At 33.6% G+C, this 20,053-nt stretch overlaps 2 protein-coding genes across 2 annotated transcripts; one reads left to right on the top strand and one right to left on the bottom strand.

Annotated features, from left to right (window-relative positions):
- Nucleotides 1–4,776: 4,776 nt before the first annotated feature.
- LOC7492295 (uncharacterized) lies at nucleotides 4,777–8,565 on the top strand. Its single transcript, XM_024603122.2, has 7 exons — nucleotides 4,777–5,092; nucleotides 5,518–5,557; nucleotides 5,909–5,979; nucleotides 6,256–6,350; nucleotides 7,593–7,660; nucleotides 8,005–8,115; nucleotides 8,260–8,565. The coding sequence occupies exons 1-7, from the start codon at nucleotides 4,792–4,794 to the stop codon at nucleotides 8,390–8,392; spliced, it is 819 nt and encodes a 272-aa protein (XP_024458890.1). The 5' UTR covers nucleotides 4,777–4,791; the 3' UTR covers nucleotides 8,393–8,565.
- Nucleotides 8,566–8,833: 268 nt separating this feature from the next.
- On the bottom strand, nucleotides 8,834–17,144 carry LOC7491991 (F-box/LRR-repeat protein 15). Its single transcript, XM_024603121.2, has 17 exons — nucleotides 16,256–17,144; nucleotides 15,443–15,701; nucleotides 15,219–15,351; nucleotides 14,194–14,293; nucleotides 13,914–14,111; nucleotides 13,567–13,837; nucleotides 13,373–13,471; nucleotides 13,192–13,280; nucleotides 12,958–13,057; nucleotides 12,694–12,864; nucleotides 11,662–11,814; nucleotides 11,395–11,555; nucleotides 11,120–11,318; nucleotides 10,101–10,567; nucleotides 9,942–10,005; nucleotides 9,310–9,396; nucleotides 8,834–9,153 (listed from the first exon to the last, which is right to left on the bottom strand). The coding sequence occupies exons 1-17, from the start codon at nucleotides 16,735–16,737 to the stop codon at nucleotides 9,073–9,075; spliced, it is 3,114 nt and encodes a 1,037-aa protein (XP_024458889.1). The 5' UTR covers nucleotides 16,738–17,144; the 3' UTR covers nucleotides 8,834–9,072.
- Between the last annotated feature and the right edge of the window lie 2,909 nt (nucleotides 17,145–20,053).

The raw sequence follows: 20,053 nt of genomic DNA on the forward strand, positions 1-20,053 counted from the left end.
TTTTTTTCTTAAATTTTATATAGATTAACTTTATTTTTAAAAATATAATATTTATTTTTGATATTTCTAATACATGTAGCCTTGCATGATATTTTTTTTACTTTTATTTTATTCAATTAATTTTATGTGTGTATTGGTTTTTATTATCATTTAATTTAAGTTTTGTTTTTTGTTATCATCAATGAATTTTATTTATTATTTATTTATAGAAATATTTTTTATTTATTTAATTAGATACGTGCATAGACTTTTTTATTTATATTTAGAATTTTCTTTGTGTAGAAACAAGCGTCAAAAAAGTCTACATGCTCAGTTTTTTATTAGTAAAGAAAATACTTGACCCGCCGCAGAGCAAGAAACAAATAGCTAGTTATTGTGCATAAAATCACTATTCACTCTCTCATAAATAACTGCGGATTGGAGTAGTGATTTTTTTTTAATTCTCAATTTGATCATCGAACTTTATATTTGTATAATTAAGTCATTTTGAGCCAAAATTAGCACCCAATTGTATTTTATTTTAAGAGGAAGGGTTGAATTCAAAGACAGGGGACTGAAGTGAAGAACATGAGTAACATAGGTGTTGCTTTCAAATTTATTTGTGAAGTACATTTTAGTCCCCAACTTTTTTGCTATAAGGTGGCCATTCTGTTTAATTAAAAAAAAACACATCTTGGTACAAATATTTATTTTTTTCTATTTTCCAATCCTTTTTTCATGGGAAGAGAGAGAAGTTGTCAGATTCCAACAAAAAAAGAGAAAACTCTTTGTTAATGACGATTCCAACCACAAAACAAGTTAAAATTGGTGTCAACGAGTTCCACTAGGTTAGACGAATCTCACAGTAATTGTTTTAAACCTTAATGTTGCCTAAAAATCTAAATCTAGGTCAAGGATGCAATATTTTTTTCCAGTTTGATTTAGTGGTTTAGACTGTTTTTTGGGTTTAATGGGTTAATAGGTTGATTTATTGGCATTTTAAAGGTGTTTGTAGAGTGTTTTGTAGTTGAAAAAAGGGTTTCTTTAGGTACAAAACTCCCAGACCCAGTTTTTCGACCACTAAAATGGTGGCCGGAATCTGGGCTGGCAGATGACACGTCATTTGTCTGTTTTTTTTCTCAAAAAAATAAGGACGGGCATCATGTTTTCCTCCCATTTTAAAAAAATAGCAGCCCAAATGCGTGGGCCTAAGCTTTTCAATTTTTGGTACTTTTTTATGTTTTTCTTTTTAATTAATACCTTTTTTTATGCCTTTTTAAAATATTTTTTAAGTTTTTTTTAATTAATACCCCTCCATGTTATTTTTGTGTGCTTATTTAACCTTTTTTAAATAACAATTATTTTTTAATTATATTAAGTATCTTTAATCTTTCACGAAGTTAGTATAATTAATCTGTAATTTTTTTATATATTTCATATAAATTAAATTTATTTTTATAAATTAAAAATATTTATTTTTTATGATATTTTTAATATGTGCAATCTTACATGGTATTGATTTCCTTTTATTTTATTCAATAAAATTTATGTTTCTATTAATTTCTATTACAAATTGATTTTGATAAACAAATTCATTAAACAAAACCGGATAAATGACCTGTATTGCGCTATTAAATATCTTGATTTATATTTATCTTTTAATTTTTGCAATTTTGTTTTTATTTATCGTCAATTTCCTTTTTCAATCAAATTATATCGACCTCATGATATAGGACACACGATAGACATGTCATCTTAACATATCTCATGTCCAAGTCATGTATTTTGCGTGTTAACCCAACTTTATCAAGAGCAATATTTTTTTATATTTTTTTTGTTGTTGCCTTATTTTTTATCATATTATGAAATTAATCAAAATTTAACTCGGTTATCAAATTCCTCTTGCTTCTTTAAAAAACACGAATGTCTTTTTTTTTCGGGTTAAAAAAATTTGACCAAGCATGCCACGTTGCGCAGGCTACCAATCTAGTAAGAAACTCTAAAATATGTAGGAAAAATATTGTAGATGAGATATATGGACTCTCTCGTATCCATTGTGGATTCATTGTTCAAAGTTTTTATTTTGGTCCCCCAAACTTTGTTTTGGTCGATTTCACTCTTTTATAGTCAAATTGAAGGACACTTGCTTTAAGTTTATTGAGGGGGGTAGAATTAAAAGAAGGAGGATCAAAGTGAAAAAAATAGAGAAAACAGGTGTTATTTTGAAATTTGGTTAGAAAACTCAGCTTGGTCCTTATTTTCAAATTAAAACTTTTTGGTCCACCAATATTTATAAAATTCAATCTTGGTCAAAAACTTTATTTTTCTTATTTTATAGTTTCTAGTTTGAGAAAAGAGGGAGAAAGTGGCTGGATTCCGATAATAGAGTGAGAAACACTTGGTTAACACTGATTCTGACCACTAAAAAGGTCGATTTAGGTGTCAACAAGTTTCTTTTGACAAGAAGAGTTTATCTCAGGTATTCTTTGATCATCCTCTTGCCAGTGATGGTAGATATAAGCTTAAGAAATGTTTTAGTTTCTGGTTGATTTTGGGTTTTTAGATGGTTTTTTGGGTTTTTTAAAGCATAAATTAGTTTATCATGGTGCATATGAGATTTTTTAAATGTTTTAGGTAAGAAAACAAATAGGTTGAAAATTAATTTTTTTTTTAAAAAAACTTTAGGCCCACTTTTTCAGAAACTCTTGATCTTCAGAAAATAGGTCAATAGACAATATTTTTTTAATATATATAGTAAAGAATGTACAATGTGTCATTTGTAGATGATATGTCATTGCATCAATTTTTTATATTAAAGGGTGGTTAACATGTCATCCACTCTTTAATCTAAAAATATATACCAACTGACCTTCAATGTCTTGAAAAATGCATGGGCTTGGAGTGCGGGCCAGACCCTCCTTATTTTAATCTCACACTTGAAAAAAAAATTAATATTAAAAAAATTCTCATACACCTGGTTGGCATATCGTTAAATAAAAAAAATATGTAATTTTTTTTATTAAATCCAATAGGATGCATGGTCTAGATTACGAGTTTAATAGGTTCATCTTAGTTCACTCTAGTTTTTTTTTTGTTCTTTATTGAATTGAATATTTTTATTTTCAATTTCGTTCTTCAACATTGAATTGATTGAAAATTGAGTATTATAATTTATTTTAGTTTGTTTTTTCTGGGTTTATTATATTCTCATGAATCGGGTCGCAGATTTAGTTGATTAACTCGGGTTTACTTAGGTCGATATAATATGATTCCATCTCAATCTTCTATAAAAAATTTCATCCAATACGTGTTAAATTTTGAATTCATGATTAAATCTTTTTTCTTTTTAGAAAATACATTAGTGACGCTTGAATATTTTTGGCATTCAATTTTCTTTTTCGCCTTTTTTTATTACTATCCGATTCAATAAAAAAAATTAATTTAAAGAAATAAAATTACTCAATACAACTAGGTCCATTGTCCATATTGAGACATCATATATTTTAATACACATGTATCTTTTAATTTTTCAATTTAATATTTAGCTATCATCAATTGGTTTTTTTCATTTATTATTATACGTGCTTCTCAATTTATTTATTAAATACATGCATAATATTTTTGATTTATAATTATAATTTTTTCTTGGTGCCAAATCATATGTTGTAAATACTCGCACATTTATTTATTTATTTATTTTAAAAAACTTTATTCTACCCACAGCAAACCACGATGCACATAGCTAGTGAAGGATTATTGTATGGTTAAGAAAAAGATGATGGCTCCCTCATTTGAGCTGTTTCGTTATATTTGAGTAACGTTTGGGTTGAGGTTAGTTTGCCTTTCGTTGAAATTCTTCTTAGTTCTTACCCAATTTAAGAGTTACTATTTGATTAAAATTCATGGTTTTAGTTCAATCAATACTAATGGTTAATGGTCTATTATATTCTAAGTGAGTATTTGGCTTTCTAGGTTTTAAAAAAATATTTTTAATTGTGATTTAAAAAAAAACAGGTTTAAAAAATATGTATTTAGTTAAAATTATTATTTAATAAATTTTTATATATAAAATAAATAAAAAGTTAAATAAAAAAAATATTTTAGTTTCTATAAAATTAAGGTTTATAATGCAATTTTGGGTGGAATTTAATGTAAAAGATAGAGATTATTTTACTAACTAAACAATTTTTTCTCTATAAATGAAAAAAAAAATCAAAAGCTACAACCCGGAGAAATTTCCATTACTGGTTTAAGAATAGAATATTAGTTATTGGAAATTTCAGTAATTAAGATAAAATTGAATAATATAAATACGGAATATTACACCTATAAAAAGAAAAAGAAAAGAAAAACTAATCTATTAACAACATGTTACATTATATTTGTTAATCTTCAGATATAATATTTGCTTTTTATTATAAATTGTTGGATTGAAATCAACATTTAGGATTTTATACAAGGATAAAATAAGCAAATATTTTCTTATTATTGAATAGCTATCTTTGTTTGTAAGTTTGGCAATATTTATTTTTTAAAATTTTGTTTTTTGAAAATGTAATGAAATAATTTTTTTTTAAATATTTTTGATATTAGTATATTAAAATGATCTAAAAATATAAAAAATTAATTTAAAGTAAAAAATTAAAAAATTTTAAAAATATTTTTAAAACATAAAAATAAAACATCAATAAAAATTATAGCTATTGATTCTTAAATTAGCAACACGAGAGCATCTCACAAGTTGATTCTTACAGTAACTAAGACAGGCCCTCGTGTAAATATGAAGACATAAAAGGACAACGAGACAGGCAAATGGATAAGCCCTGTTTCATTTTATCTTCTTCCCTTAACACCTCACCGACTGGATCCACCCAATACAGTACTGCTGGCATGGCCACACTTAACACCACCTCCTCCTCCTTCCATTCCTCAGCTCTCCCATATCATTTTTCTCTTTCTTCTTCGAAACCAAACATTAGGTCGGGTGGTCGAGGAGTAATCAGGTGCTGCGCATTGATGTCCTCCTCCACCACCTCAAAATGGCAGGGTCAGAGCAGGCGTTCATTGCTTTCCAACTCTCTACTTCTCTCTCACTTCCTTTTTGTCCCTAATGGTATGCAATATCATAATAAACTTACTCTTTTTTTATTCTTTGCATGGAAAGTTCAATATGGTAGTAATAGATTATAGCTCTTCCTTTTGCTTCCTTTTCTTTTCTCTTTTGTTTTTGTTTTTGCCCCCTTATTCAACAAACAAACATGCCCTCTTAAAAAGACTGAACTGCACGTGATTCGAAGGGTTTGTGCTTGTCTTCCACTTGAAGTAATGCCATGTGCTTCTAGCCTAGCCAGGGGTTGCTTCAAACTGAAGTCTGATTCACTACTACCCTGTTCTGTTTTCAACCTCCTGCTTTTTGAACAAGGAAAAAAGTAAAGAAATTGAAAATTTTGTGTTTCTAAGTTGTTCATTGATTTGGGATAAGTTTATTGAATTGGTGATTTTGTTTGATGTGGGCTCACTATATTTTTTGTTTTGCAGATGCTATTGCTGGCAGTTTTTTCGATAATTATGTGAAACGGTATGGTATGATTGATTAATGAGTATGGATTTTGGCATTAAATTGTTAATGGATAAAACCAAAACAAATAAATTCGAAATGGTCATTGGATTGTAGTGAAAGGAAATGCCTGAGGCCTAAAGATTTCTAATTCAGTTTCAATACTTTACAGAATTGAGTGGACACAAACTTGATTAAATATTGACAAATTGTCAATGCCTTGCCTGCTAGTGGAATGATACTCCAAATTTTTCCAGCACTATATTAAAATAAACTATGATGACTGCGATTGAGCCTTATATGATATTTGTTTCGTTCAACGAGTGCCTCTACTACTATCAGAACTAATTCCTTTCCTAAAATTTTTAACAGGAAAAAGCTTGATCCACTAGAGGCTTATGTGCCTGCTGTTATATTGACTGAGTTGCAGATTAAGGATTTAGGTAATTCCTTGTCTTGCCACATTATTTCCTTCCCGTGGGAACTGGAGAAATTAAGAAATGATGCCAAAATTACACTTGCAATATTAATGTTGTCAGAAGATGCACAAAAGTTGTTACTCGATTTTGTATCTCTTACCTTTTCTTTTTCTATTGCACACTCACACTAAGGATGTTCCTACATCCTCGTACTAAGCAAGAAACCTGAACTCAATTAGGCATTAAAGAATATATTGATAGTGTACCATGATGCTTTAATTTGTTCTTTGACTACTGTAGAGAAAATTCTGGATGTTGATCAGCCCCAATTCGGCAACTATCGATCTTTATTACGTTCTGGCCCGGCAGCATCTCTTCGTGTAAATATTCGAGCAGTAAGTCAACTTCTCTAGCTTTATTCATTTTGTATTTAATTGCTTGTGAAACATTTTTTATTCCGGGAGAATTTTCATAATTCCTTAAATGGTGTTTTATTTATTTGATTTTGGATACAGCTTAAATGACTGGAAAGTATGTAAGGTACCACTAAGTTGGCTTCAAAAGAAACAATATGATTATCAAGAGAGAAGATATTACTTTTTGATTATTCTCTCAACTATCATTAAGGCTTCTAGAGCAGTACTGGGAAAATGGAGTATAATTTCTCTGTGTATGGTCCTTAAATTGGAGTTTTAATTGACAGTAAACTCAGCAGTCATCAACCTCTAAAATCTTGAATTTGATTTTCGACCATTAAATCAACTGGACAGTGGACAATTGTTCACTAGTCCAAGTGAAATCCCTGAAGCTTAGAGGTTATCTAATAGGAGCTTTGCAACACCAAAAGGTCATATATGTTGGGATTAGGATATTCATGAGCTTTACTTTTGTAACTTCTAGGAGACGAGATTTGATTGCCTAATAACTCAAAAAGAGGACATACCTCTCTTTAACCATCATGCTAAGTACTTTCAAGTTTGTTCATTAATATGCCGATAAGTGATTTACATAGAGGGTAAAGAAGCACCATGCATTTGAGTTTCTTTCTTAAATTCGTTTGGAGCCAAGATATCATTGGCTAGGTCCCCATGATGCACCCGTATTGAATTTGTTTTACAGAGATGGTCAGATAATATTTGCATCATTGACTTGAAGCTTAGAGGTTATCTAATTCAATTAGATGGTTCAGGCAGTATTGCCATTGGAGTATCATGTTACTGTTCAGTGAATTTTTTCGTAGTATCGTTAAATGCTCCAGCCATTGTGAGTAGAGATGGCGGGTCTGTCTCTTAGTTTGAAACTTTAGATATGTCAAAAAGAATATGGAGCATTTAGAGCCCAATTAAGCGCTGCAAGATTTATTTGGTTGTGTGATAGCATTTAGAGCCAGGCCTTTGAATGTCGCAGGTTTGGATCAAAACTCTTGCCTTGACATAGTGGTTATTAGACTGTAAGCCATGCTTGTTCATCACTACTTGCTGTCAAACAATCAGTCTTGCATCGATATGGTTGGTGTCATCTGAAAGCCTGTGTTTAAAAAAGATGTCCAAAAAACCAATTTCTTATTTGGATTTCCTTTATGGCAGTTTTTCTGTACATGAGTTCCTGAGGTTTGGAAATTTTCTTCGGAACTTCAGGTAGCACAATATGCTTCAGATGCTGGAAATGGTAACGCTGCTTTCAACAATGTTGATCAATGTCTCAGGTATCTCCCAAAATCTCTCTGCTGCTCATGAAAATGGAAAATAGTTATAGGTGTCTCCCACATTGTTTTGAGTGGATTTCTAAGTGCTCCCTGCACTCTGGCCTTCCTAATTGTGGATCACAGTAGAATTACTGTGCTTATATAGGACCGGTGGGATATAAAACACACAGTAGAATTACTGAAAATCGTTTTGGCTTTTCATTGAAAAATGCTTCTCTTGGTTAAATTTATCGAAATGGCAAGCAGGTCAATTGAAGAGCACCAAAACTATACAGAAAAAATGTTAGTGTAGATCATGAACATCCAAACAAATCCTGACAGAAATAACTTGTCCGCTTTTATAGTGCTTTGGAAGAACTCGATTCCTTGCTTCTGCGTGCATCAAGAAATGAGCCAGATGCTTCAGTTAAATCGATGAAGGCAAAAGTAGGAATTGCCCTTGCTGCAATGGAAAGGTAATCATGGCAGTGGGTTTTTGAAACCCCCCAAGAAAAGCAGCGCTGTGCATTAGTAACAAATTCTTGTTTTCTGGTATCACTTCTCCCTGTCAATATCTATATTTCAAGGAAACTTACTTTCCTTCCATGCTCTCTTCACAGCCTTCTCCAGACTGTCCCATCTGATGTGTTAGATAAAGGGAAGGCTGTTGCGGATGCTTACCGGACCCCAGATGAAGACTCTGAAGCTGAAATCTTAGACCCAGAATTGAAGCAGTTGGAATCAATCTTATGACATATTATGATCTTTCTTCTATCCTTTCATCTGTGTTTCCCCTCAGGTACTCGAGACGAAAGAGCAATGAGATCCAAAACTAAGAAATTTTGTACCCATCATCAGTCTGCTGTCTTCAAATAATCGTAGCAACGTTTATTATCATTACGCACCTACAGAGTTCCGATTTTATAGTTTCTACAGCCTCGTGTACCTATTATGAACAGTAACTGATGAGAATATAAAAGTTGCAACTAGATTTTACGGAACAAAGGTTCAGGGTAGTAATTAGCATGTAAATTTCTTCATTTTTATATGCTTTTTTGATGAAGACGACGTAAATTTGCAACTAAATTGTTACTTCCAACAGTTCCAAAAAATAAAACAAAAAAGTTTCGTAGCTGCAAGCTCAATCCTAGCTGTGGTCACACAAACCGTTGCTACACGCAAGAACCAGGCAAGTGAGACTGCAAACCCCTTCAAAAAATATTTACTCGCCAAATTGAGTAATATTGAAAACAAATAAAACTTATTGTATTGTTACAGTAGGGAAGCTACTTCATAACCTGGTATACTTGGAACACGCATCAACAAGATAGAAGAACATTTACAGCACAGGTGTGAACTGTGGATATTACACAACAAACAGGATGCTACTTCAGTAAAAGTGAATCACCACTGGAGAGAACAAAAAGAGTAAATTACGAGGGTGACAAGCTACTAAAGATGCGCTTTAAACTCGGGCAGGCTGCACGTAATCGGCCCATGCTTATTGAGCATATCTGGGGGTGTCAGAACACAAATAAATTCAATTAGCAAGCGAGTAATACAAGTCTAAAGGAAATAGAACAAAATCAAAGACTGTCTTTCTGCTTGGTAAGATAATTAAGCTCTCCATTTTTCAAAAAGAAAAAAATATAATAAAGTGCTGATCTCACCTTCGGACAAAAACGTACATCAAGAGTCTCCAGCATGCCACATTGAGATATGGCAGCTTCAACAGCTTCCTCATCAATGTTACAAGACTGCAACAACAATTAAAACAGAAGCAAAAAATATAATGCATTAGATGGGGGCAATTTGAGATGCGTTGTCCCAAAGGCTAAAATGATAATTGCCCAAAAGATACGGCTAGCACATTATCTCTCCTGTAGGAGAAGAGAGGCAAATAATTGAAATCCGAGGAAAATTACACATCAAACCAGAAAACAAGTGATCCTTGTGATTGGTATTGAGGAGGCTGTCCAGTTTTCTTATACATTTATTCCTAAGGAGAGGGACCCCCCCCTACTAAGCACAGTATACGCATCTATAGTGCAAGTAGCACTGCGATACTATCATGTATTCAAGCTAATAACTGTGGTACCAGATTGAGGACATCCCCAAACCCAGGTAAAAGCATGCAGATGAATAAAATGGCAAAAGAAATAGCCACATTATTTGTGCAAGGTCCTTCATTATCCGACTTAAAGACAAGCTATTTTTTTTCCTTTTCCCCTTGAATATAATAGGGGTAAACCCAGACAACGACCGAATCCAGGAACTCATTGAAAGTCAGAAAAGCACATACCTGGAGAAAAAGACTAGTCAGCCTTGGACACTCAAGCTTCAATATTTCCAAGGAGCAACAATTGCTGAATAACATACAAACATACAGATATTAGATAAAGAAAAGTATAAAAAACTAATATGAAAAAATCTTAAACAACATCAACAAACAGAAGCACACCTCAAATTAAGAAAGCACAAATTAAAGCAAACAACATCGACTTCCTTCAAATTGGCAGATAAAGAAAGGTTTAGTGAAGACAGGTGCAAACAAAGGGCCACTGGTGGAATGACAACTTTCCTAATATTCGGACAACCAACACAGTTGAGGTTCTGCAATAAGCGATTTGGCTGCTCAGGTGGCACAAGAATATTCTCATGAGAGAACAAGGCAGATGAACTAAATTTGCCTGGCAACTCAGAAAGCTGACCACCACTGCATCCCCAATTCAGGTCATGCATATTTACACAGCCATTCAAGCTCAAGTGAGTAAGGTGTCTACAACAAGCAAGAAGCTCTTCGATTGCAGATTGACAAAGGGTCCCATAAGACAAGTCCAACTCCTGAAGTGCTGGAAGAGCACCATCCTTGTAAAGAGGCTCCAATGATGTGTCAGTAAGATATTTGCATGCTTGTAATTTTAGTACCTTAGAAGATGAAGAGGTAAAAGAAAATAAGTCATTAAGGCCAACAATTTCATAAACTGTAACATGGAAAAAAGCAAATCAGATGTTTAGGTCAGCCAGGGACACATGTTCAGCTTAAAAATGAAATATTTAACTTCATAATTCAAGCTGAAGATGACAAAACCTTAAACAATCTTCAGATGGTCTTCTTTTGAATAATTAGACAGTATGAAATTAAATCGCAAGCAATTCAACATGTTTTAGTAAAAAGCTTTAGCACGTTCACAATGAGCTCTTTTGAATGTTCAAATTATACAAGCAAGTGGGTTGTAGAATAGTAAAATAGACCTTGCCAATCCAACAGATGTCCAATTATTTTTTTTTATTATAGGGATCCAATTTTATTAGAATTCAATTGACAAGGGTGAGACTCAAACCTAAGACCTCCACCCTCATACCTGTGCGTACGACTAGCTACAGGCTCATTGGTTATAGACGTACAAATTTTACAAAAGTAATTGAAGTGCACTGCATGTAAGCGGTAGAAGTATGCAAGCTGACATTATGAAGTACCTTCAGTTGCAAACAAGAGTCGAACACTGGCTGCAGATTCATCAAAAAAGTGTATGACAAATCAAGAACAGACAAATGTGGAAGCCGCTGCAAAGAAAGTAGTCCGTCAGAACCAACTGAAGGGCAAGACATTAAAATCAATGACCCAATCAGTGGGCAGGATGCAGTGGTTGCAGACAAGCAGTCATCCTTGAGTTGGCTGCATGTAAATAACACATATCAGTAATGGGACATGAGCGGGGACAGCCAAAAAACCTACCAGAAAGTAACATGACCTGCAAAATGAAGCATCCAGAGACGTCAAGAGGGGACAATTAATAGATGCTTCAGATAATACACCACATCCTTTTAACTCAAGGGACACCATGCATGGTGCTTCAATGCTAAGGATTTTCAATTTGGGACATATTCCCAAATTGAGTGATCGGAGAGCAACCTGAAAAGAGGCAGAATGTTTCAGTTTACCATCAATTTTGTTTGCTATAATACACCTTGCGTATCATTTTAGCAGAACAAGATTGGCGTCAATAATTCCCACTTACTGGGCAGAATGATGCTTCCTCAAGATGATCACAGCCATCCAAACAAACAAGCTCTAGAGAAGGGCACGCCAGATCAAGAGCAGTAATAGCACGACAACCAACTAGGGAAAGACTGACTAAAGAAGTGCTGTGGAATCGCACAGCTGTCAAGGCCTGAAAAGTAAAAATCATTTCACTCAGTTGAATGGGAAAAAAACCAATTACAGGAACTGCAGAAGTTATTGCATAACTTCACTCACCTGGGCACATAAACATTCAACAGAGAATATTATTTATAATAAAAAAAGTTTAAAAAGGGTGAACCTATTGCATACTACAGAACCAATGATTCACCATGAATCTGAATTTTTAATCACAATTTAGCTGCCAGGCCTTTCTCCCTGCCCAATCTTCAAAAGTCCACTTATTAATGTTTACTAGCTCTGCACGTAATTAGAAGTCATTCCAAATTTTAGCAACCCAATATCCCTATGAGTTTGATTTGGAATTGCACTCTTCGTATCACTGAAGTCCAATTCAAATTCTAAAGGAGTATCATCGGCATCAGAGATGCATTGTTTAGAAGCATATGTCCAAGTCTAAATAATTCACCAGTGGAGCTCCATCTTGAGAGTTCGTCATTAATGTACTGAAAATGACTTGATCCATACTAGTTGGGGCTGGTTCTATGGCTCATTCTCCTCTATTTAATTTGTTCCATTGAAATGATGTTTAAAAAAAATCCACTTTTAGAACATGAGATATCCCATGACCTATATCATAGCTGAACAATGCAAATCCAGAAAATCTGTTCGGTAAAAATCTCATTATCGAAGGCATAAGAAATTGGAATTCTAATACAATAACACCACCAATACCTTTCTTCCTTTATAAGAATTACTGCTCCAGAGAAAACAAAACATGTGAAAGATTATAGCAGCAAAAAGATAACAGCATTAAAACACCAGGATCCCTCATCACGCACATGCCAAGCATGATCAGATTTCACAAAATGCATAAACCAAACAGACAAAAAGAGCCTAATTTACAAACCTCGCAATTATCAAGAACCAATGATTTTAGCATAGGGCATCCACCACCATCACTAAAAACTTCACAAATAGAATTAGTCAGAGATTCACAATCTGTGAGGTCCACTTCTTGCAAATATTGACACTGCAATGCTAATGTTGTTAGGTTTTCCTGTTTCTGCAACGCTAGTTTCTGCAAGTTAAGAAACAAATAATAAGAGTGCTACACTGATAAAAGATGAAGGACAGCATAGTGAATATACAGGAGTCATCTGGTGAAACATACTTGAAGCGAATTGGAAGTGATATTGATTCGATGAAGGGCTGGGCAATTAGACAACATTATAGATGATAGCATGATACTTTGTAAGTTCAGATCAGCAAATCTGCGGTGGAGGGAGGGGAGCAGAAAATAACATTACTCCAACCAAAAAGAAGAAGAAAAAACACTCTTGCAATCCAACAAGAATGCTTCTCAAGATTTGAATGGTGGGATAGAGGAATGGAAAAGCATGCTTACTTTCGACAATGTACTAATCTTATGTTTTGCAGGCGAGGGAGATCCAAGGACACAGAAGTCAGAAGACTGCAATTGTCAAGCTCCAAAACCTAAAATAAATTACAATGTCAATGCTCCAAGTTATTTCTAGAGGACACCCGCATCTAGGCAAGAGCAGCATGCAAAGGAAGAGAATTCATACCTCCAGCATATAACTATATGCAATCGCAGACATTGAAGCTGAAGTGATGCCCTCACAGCTATGAAGCTTGAGAACAGTTAACATTGGCATCCTAACAGACTTCAAAGAGAAAAGAGAAAGCTTATCGTGATGTCAAACAGCAGAATATCACCATTTAACCAAATCAAAGATGGCACTGATTTAGAAGAACTAACCTCAAGTGATATGTTTGGACAATAAGATGCATTAAGAATGTGGAGATTAGCACAAGTGAGGGCTATTTCACGCAGTGTCTCATCACTCACACATGAACAATTTGACATGTCTAAAGACTCTAACTGGGGGCATGAAATTGCTGCTGAACGAATTGCTGCATCTGTAAGCTTGTGGCAAGACCCTATATCAAGGAGACGCAAGAGAGGACAATTCAGCACAGCCTGTGCCATGTTGCTGCGCTTCAAAGACAAAGTCTCAAGTTGTGGACACCTGCAAAAGATGCATCTTAGCACAAAGTTTTAGCAAACTAACAGAATTTTGATTTAAGAGCTTAATAGTGTTTAACCTGACAGATATTCTCATCACTCGGCATTTTGTCAGTTGAAGATGACACAATCTATCATGGTTTATTGGTATCTCCTGGATACCACTACCCAGAGTAGCATCATTGACATTCAAACTCTTCAACATGATACAATCTCCCAAGGCACCAAAAAATGGATCCCCTAGCTGTCCTTTTCCTACGGTTAAAGTCTCAAGATTTCTGAAATAATTTAAAGATATTAGCATCAGCTATGTGTTATTACTTGACCATAACAATGATGAACAAAATGAAAGGCATCTACCTTAAAGAAAAGAGTGCTTTCATAACAAGCAAGTGAATAGCAGGAGCACCATAAATATTCACTTCAGTGGCATTTGGGTATCGCCGAGACATGTCCTCAACTACAAATTCACATTAAATACAATCAATTTGATTCCAAAACCACTATTTGACAATGAGAAGCGAAAAGGATGTAAAGTGCTCCTTTTATAATACATTACACAATATTGCTTTCATTTGTAGATCATAGCATTTGATTGCTAAATGCATTATCGATTCATATATAAAAGTAGGCTAACATTGCATGCTCAACAATGCTTTTTAACAAATTCACACTTTAGGAATGCTATGCTTGTATACTCTATTCTATAAATGTACAATCCATCCCACCTATATAATGTTTGACTATTGAACTGATACATCCATTCTTATTTATCAAAAGATGATTCGAAAATCACTTATTTTGTCATCCAAATAAATTCTACAAAAATGAAGAAGATACCCATAGTTGCACATCTACTGAGGTGTATACCAATATTATGTAGAAAAATTCTGACAATGATGTGTGTGGCCCACGGAATCAAAAATGCATGTCTAGCCTCAAGGAATTTTCCAACATAAGGACCATCACATTCATACATTTTTTTAAAAAAAAACAAAACTTCTGCATCTACACTATCCCAATTTGACTACTTTTTGTTGCATAACATTTATTTCACACTTTTTCCTAGGCAGTAGCAATAAAATGACCAAAAAAATATATAAGGTGCCCTATGTTTTACATGAAATTTGGGTAGAAATTGCAATGCATATTTGCAGGGTTTCCAATTTCCAAAATTCAGTCATTCTTAAGCTAGGTAGAAAAAAACATTGACATTAAAGCCTTCTGGTGATACGATTGGGAGGGGTGGGTGAGGGAGAGAAGATGGTGACAAGCTCCTTTCAGTTTTTCAAAACCACATCTCTTCACACTCATACAATACCCTACCCATATGCAGGAGGAAGATAGAGTAAGAGATTTAGCAGAGGGTACTAAGTCGAACTCACATTGTTCTACAGATATGTTTCGATTCTCAAAATTCAAACACCTCCAGAAGTCTTCATGAGCACTAGCTGCTCGCCACTGCCTACAAACCATCGCAGCCCGACATAGATTAATGGGGTCCAAGAACGAGAAAACCTGGGTAGAAAAAGGAAAGTACAAAATTAGACCCTGAGATGGAAGCAAGGTGTGACGCATATATTAAAACAATCTGAACAATGCACTTTACCATATGCAACAAGTCATCTGTAAGATCCATCCTAACTTCTAAGTCTTCTGACTTGGAAGTGCCGCTATCATCACCATCATCTCTTGCACCATTAGAATCAAAGGGATTATCATCGCTGTTGTTATTCCACATGAAGTTATGATAAAAAATCTCATTATTGGATGGAATTGAAGAGCTCTGACTTAAACCAAGGTGTCTATCCGCTGATGAAGTAGAATTGCCAGCATCTGAAGCCATTACCGCAGCATAGTGACAGTCACTGCAGAGAAACAATTATCCATCATGCAGGAACAGCAACCATTAAAACCATGAAGCACGCATACACTCTGAAAGAACTCATTTAACATGCACATCACCAGATCCTAATCAGGTATTACATACAACGCTGGTGAAGACCATTCCATCAAAATATGAAGGTGATCGTAGCAAGTTTGAAATGTGATGTCCAAATGTGACTACATGCTCGCAAGCTAAAGACCAACGAAAGAAATGCACTTGCTACAAGTTAACCAGCAATGCTACTTACACTTCAACAGTCAAAAGAGAAAACTAAACCTATAAATCCAAAAGGTCTGGAAAAAACATAGTGTGGTTTAGCTTGAATTCTCTAACAAAATGACAAATTGTGGAACAACATTAATTTCAAAACATGACCAAGAAGCATAGACATCGCAGTAAGCAGAAAAGCATTGAATTATCATCCAAAAAACACTGAAAATTCGAAACTTTAATAGAGAAAAAGATGCCATTTCAGAATAAAAGATAAAAATAAAATTCAGCCCCGATTAAACACAAAACAAGTTCAAAACTCACTTAGAATAGGAGTAAACTTTAGCCCTTTTATTATGTGAATCACGATCGCACCCCCCATTACCACTCCCGGCAGCCTCTGCCACTGCAGAACTACTACCACTATTTTCTCCCCGTCCCAGCCACGAGGTACAAAACGCAGACCTCCTCAAAGCAAGAGGAGGAGCCACAAATTGACCCTCCTCCTCGAAACCCTGCCCCACCTCTCCCCAATCAGTCGTACCGCTGCTGCCTCCGCCACCAAAACCACTACGAGCACGTTGCATCGCCCTAATCATTTCCTCAATCCACCTCATCGACTCCCGGCCATAACGCTCACGGCGGATATCTCTCGATGCAATCGCCTCAGTATCTTCCTCCTCCTCGTTATTTCCAAGATTGTCCTCGGTCTTGCCTTCATTTTCTGAAATGCCCTCTCTCATGGCTTTGTTATCTTCTTCTTCTTCTTTACCGAAAATGAAGCACGAGAAACACCAAATCTTCATGCAATTCAAGGTAAAGGTAGTACCTTTACTCGCGCACACACAAAAAAACCCTAGGTAACGATCTCGTGCATTTCTGTAACAAAATCAGAAACAAAAACCCTAATTTGAAGAAATGAGGTGAACAATTGCCAAATCCTGGTGTCAAAAGTGTAGAGTCTAGCTTAGATTTAGGGTAATTAGAGTATGAAAGAAATAAACCGATCGGTGTTGACACATGGAAGGAGAAACGAAAAGGGGGGCTTTAGAGAGAGAAAGCTAGAGGGTTTTTAGAGAGAGAAAATGATTTTGAACGGATCTGATCGGATCTTGTAAGCTCTGCCTTGTTGAAGGTTGTTTTTCGCTTGAGAGAGAGAGAGAGAGGGATGGAGGGTGGGAGTGAGGGGGATCGGCGTTTATGGGGATATAATAATAATCTCTGTATTCCCCTACTTATATGGAAAGTGTCAATTTTTGTCGTCGAACGATGCCGTTTCGAGGAGGTTCAATGTTTAAAATGTTACCCGTGATTGCCTTAATAGTATGGTTAAGGACAGGCACCTGAGTGATATCATATTATTAAAGCCTGACCCATCGATTGCATCAGGAAGTGGGGAGCTTTTCTTTGAATTTTAACTTCTAAATATTAGCTTTGAGGGTATTTTTATCATTAAATAAAAATAAAAAATATTACACTGTAATTTTTTATTTTATTTTTTTAAGATAACACAATTCGTTAAAACATGCACGTATCACATACGCTTCTAGTGTTAGGATTGAATTTAAAGAACATGCGGATCCTAGTAATGTATGTCTAATCACGGGCCGTTGCAATTTTAAGGTTATGCACGTGATGCACGCTAGATTTTTAAATTTAGACGTCTGTGTGACATACGGGCGTCCTAATAAACAGTTGTTCTTACAAATAAATTTATAACTGTGTTATTTTATTAAAAAAAAAAAGCCACGGTTAAAAAAACAAGAGAAACTCTTAGCTCTTGCTGTTTAACAATGATGTTGTTGGTAATTTACATGGTTTTTGGAAGAAAAACAGCAGAGCAAATCACGTGTGTTTTATGTTTGTCCTTAATTGTTAGTGTTTTCCTTGACAAGTTTAGTGTTCCCTGTTCGGTGTTTTCCTTGACTGTGCTGGAAACCTGTGGGCTTGAATTTAGAGGTAGCCGCAATAAATTTTAGAAAATTAAAAATATTGTAAAAAAACAATTTATGAGCCTGAATTTAGAGGGAGGGGTAATAATTCACCATGAAAAAAAAAAGGAGGTGGGTAAAAACATTCTATTGTATTGGCTGTTCAACAAATGATTTTGTTGGTATATATAGCACTCTTTATCATTTTGGGCATGCAAAAACAGTTGAGAAAACCCCATGGATGTTTTTGTAATGGCAATGGAAGGTGACATACTAATTGCAGTGTCTTTTTTTTTTGCTCCTTGTAGTTGCTGAGGCAGCATCATGGGTGCACGGACCTGCATATAAATTGATCTTCTTTGGCCAGGAATAATCCAATGCCTGGCTCGCTCACGGATTTTGAGTTCGGAACACAGGGTTGAAATTATGTTTTTTTTAAATTAAAAATAAATTATTTTTTTATATGTCTAGATCATTTTAATATGTTAATTTTAAAATTATTTTAAAATAAAAATATTATTTTAATATTTTTCTAAACAAAACATATTTTAAATATTAATAGCTATCCCAGTACTACGTATGCTTTCTCGAGTCACCCTTCCAAGTTCGAGAAATTATACTCGCTTGTCCCCGGCCTTCCAGCTGTCACCGGGAAAAAAAGTTTTTTAATAAAAAAGGCAAGAATAAGGCACGATTTTTTCGTTTATTCTATATTGTGCTGTACCAGGATCAATAAAAGGTTTTATTCCACGCAATTAACACAACCACCTAACATTGTCCTCCATTAACTTTCTCTGCAGCCAGAGAGGAAGGCAATGAAAATAGAGGACCCCTCAAATTTCTTTTTGTTATTTATTGCAGTTAAAATATTGTTTGTTTAAAATTTTAAAATTTATTTTTATTTAAAATTAATATTTTATTATTATTTGGTATGCTTATAACAAAAATAAAATTTTAAAAATATTATTTTAACATTAAAAAAAATCAATGTAAAACGCAATTTCTACCATTCTTCCACCCACGTCACTAAATCTCAATTAGGTTTTTTAAAAGCTACTAGATATTCTAAAATGTATTTTTGTGTTATGGTGCGGAGTAAAATGATGTAAAATGGTAATGTTTTAAGTCGAAATAAATTGATTGAAAATATCTAAAAATTTATAAAAATGAAATTGATAGAAATAAAACTAAATAAAAAATTTAAAATTTTAAAAGATATAGTTTCAACAGCGTTTCCAAACATAGTTTTACAGCTAGATTCTGTAATATTTATAATTTATTTTATTATTTAACGGGTAAAAAACTTTGAACATTTATAGACATGTATTTAAGATATTAAAAGTTAAAATGTCAAGGCAGCATGGTAAAATTGTCATTGTGAGCACCATAATTACTCGGGCTGATCCACCAATACTGTAATTAAGCACCAACATCATAATTATTAGAAGGTTGCCGTTGTCACTCCCACACAGACCAAACCTGACCCAATTACCACAAATCACCTTAAGAAATTTGCATGACACTTAGCCTGTAAAAGTATTATTCTTTTATTTTTTGTGAAAAATACTTTTTAAAAATTAAAAACATAAAAAATATTTTATTATTTATTAATTATATCAATTTTAATCCTTATTCTTTTAATTATTAGTTATTTTTCTCATGTACTTCTCTTAATTGAAAATTTTTATCTATCAAATTTAATTCTTATTTTTTTAATTATTATTTATTTTATTTGAAATAATTCATGAAATTAATTTTTTTCAATTTCATTATATTTATATTTTTTTATCAGTCAAATTTGATCTTTATTATTTTAATTGTTATTTGTCTTATTTAATATAATTTATGAAATTATATTTATAAAATTATATTTTAATTTATTTTTCATGACATAATCAAATACTGAAGATAGTTTTTAATTTATTTTTTTCATTATACTATTAAATATATATCAAAAAATTTACTTTCAAAATATTCCCTTTTCATGAAACCACTTCTAAAAAAAATTATATTTGAGCATACAAACAAGCATTGATATGATTTACTTTAGATTCACGTATCGGAGATCCACACAATTATTTTTCTGTAACTTCAACATTCCAATAACAAAAAGCATTTGCATCTTGTTTTGGAAAAACATTTAGATGTATTTTTTTATTTGTAGAAAATAAAAAAAAATCATTTTAGTTTT

This window comes from Populus trichocarpa, chromosome 6 (genome assembly GCF_000002775.5).
Source record: "Populus trichocarpa isolate Nisqually-1 chromosome 6, P.trichocarpa_v4.1, whole genome shotgun sequence".
Taxonomy (NCBI): Eukaryota; Viridiplantae; Streptophyta; class Magnoliopsida; order Malpighiales; family Salicaceae; genus Populus; species Populus trichocarpa.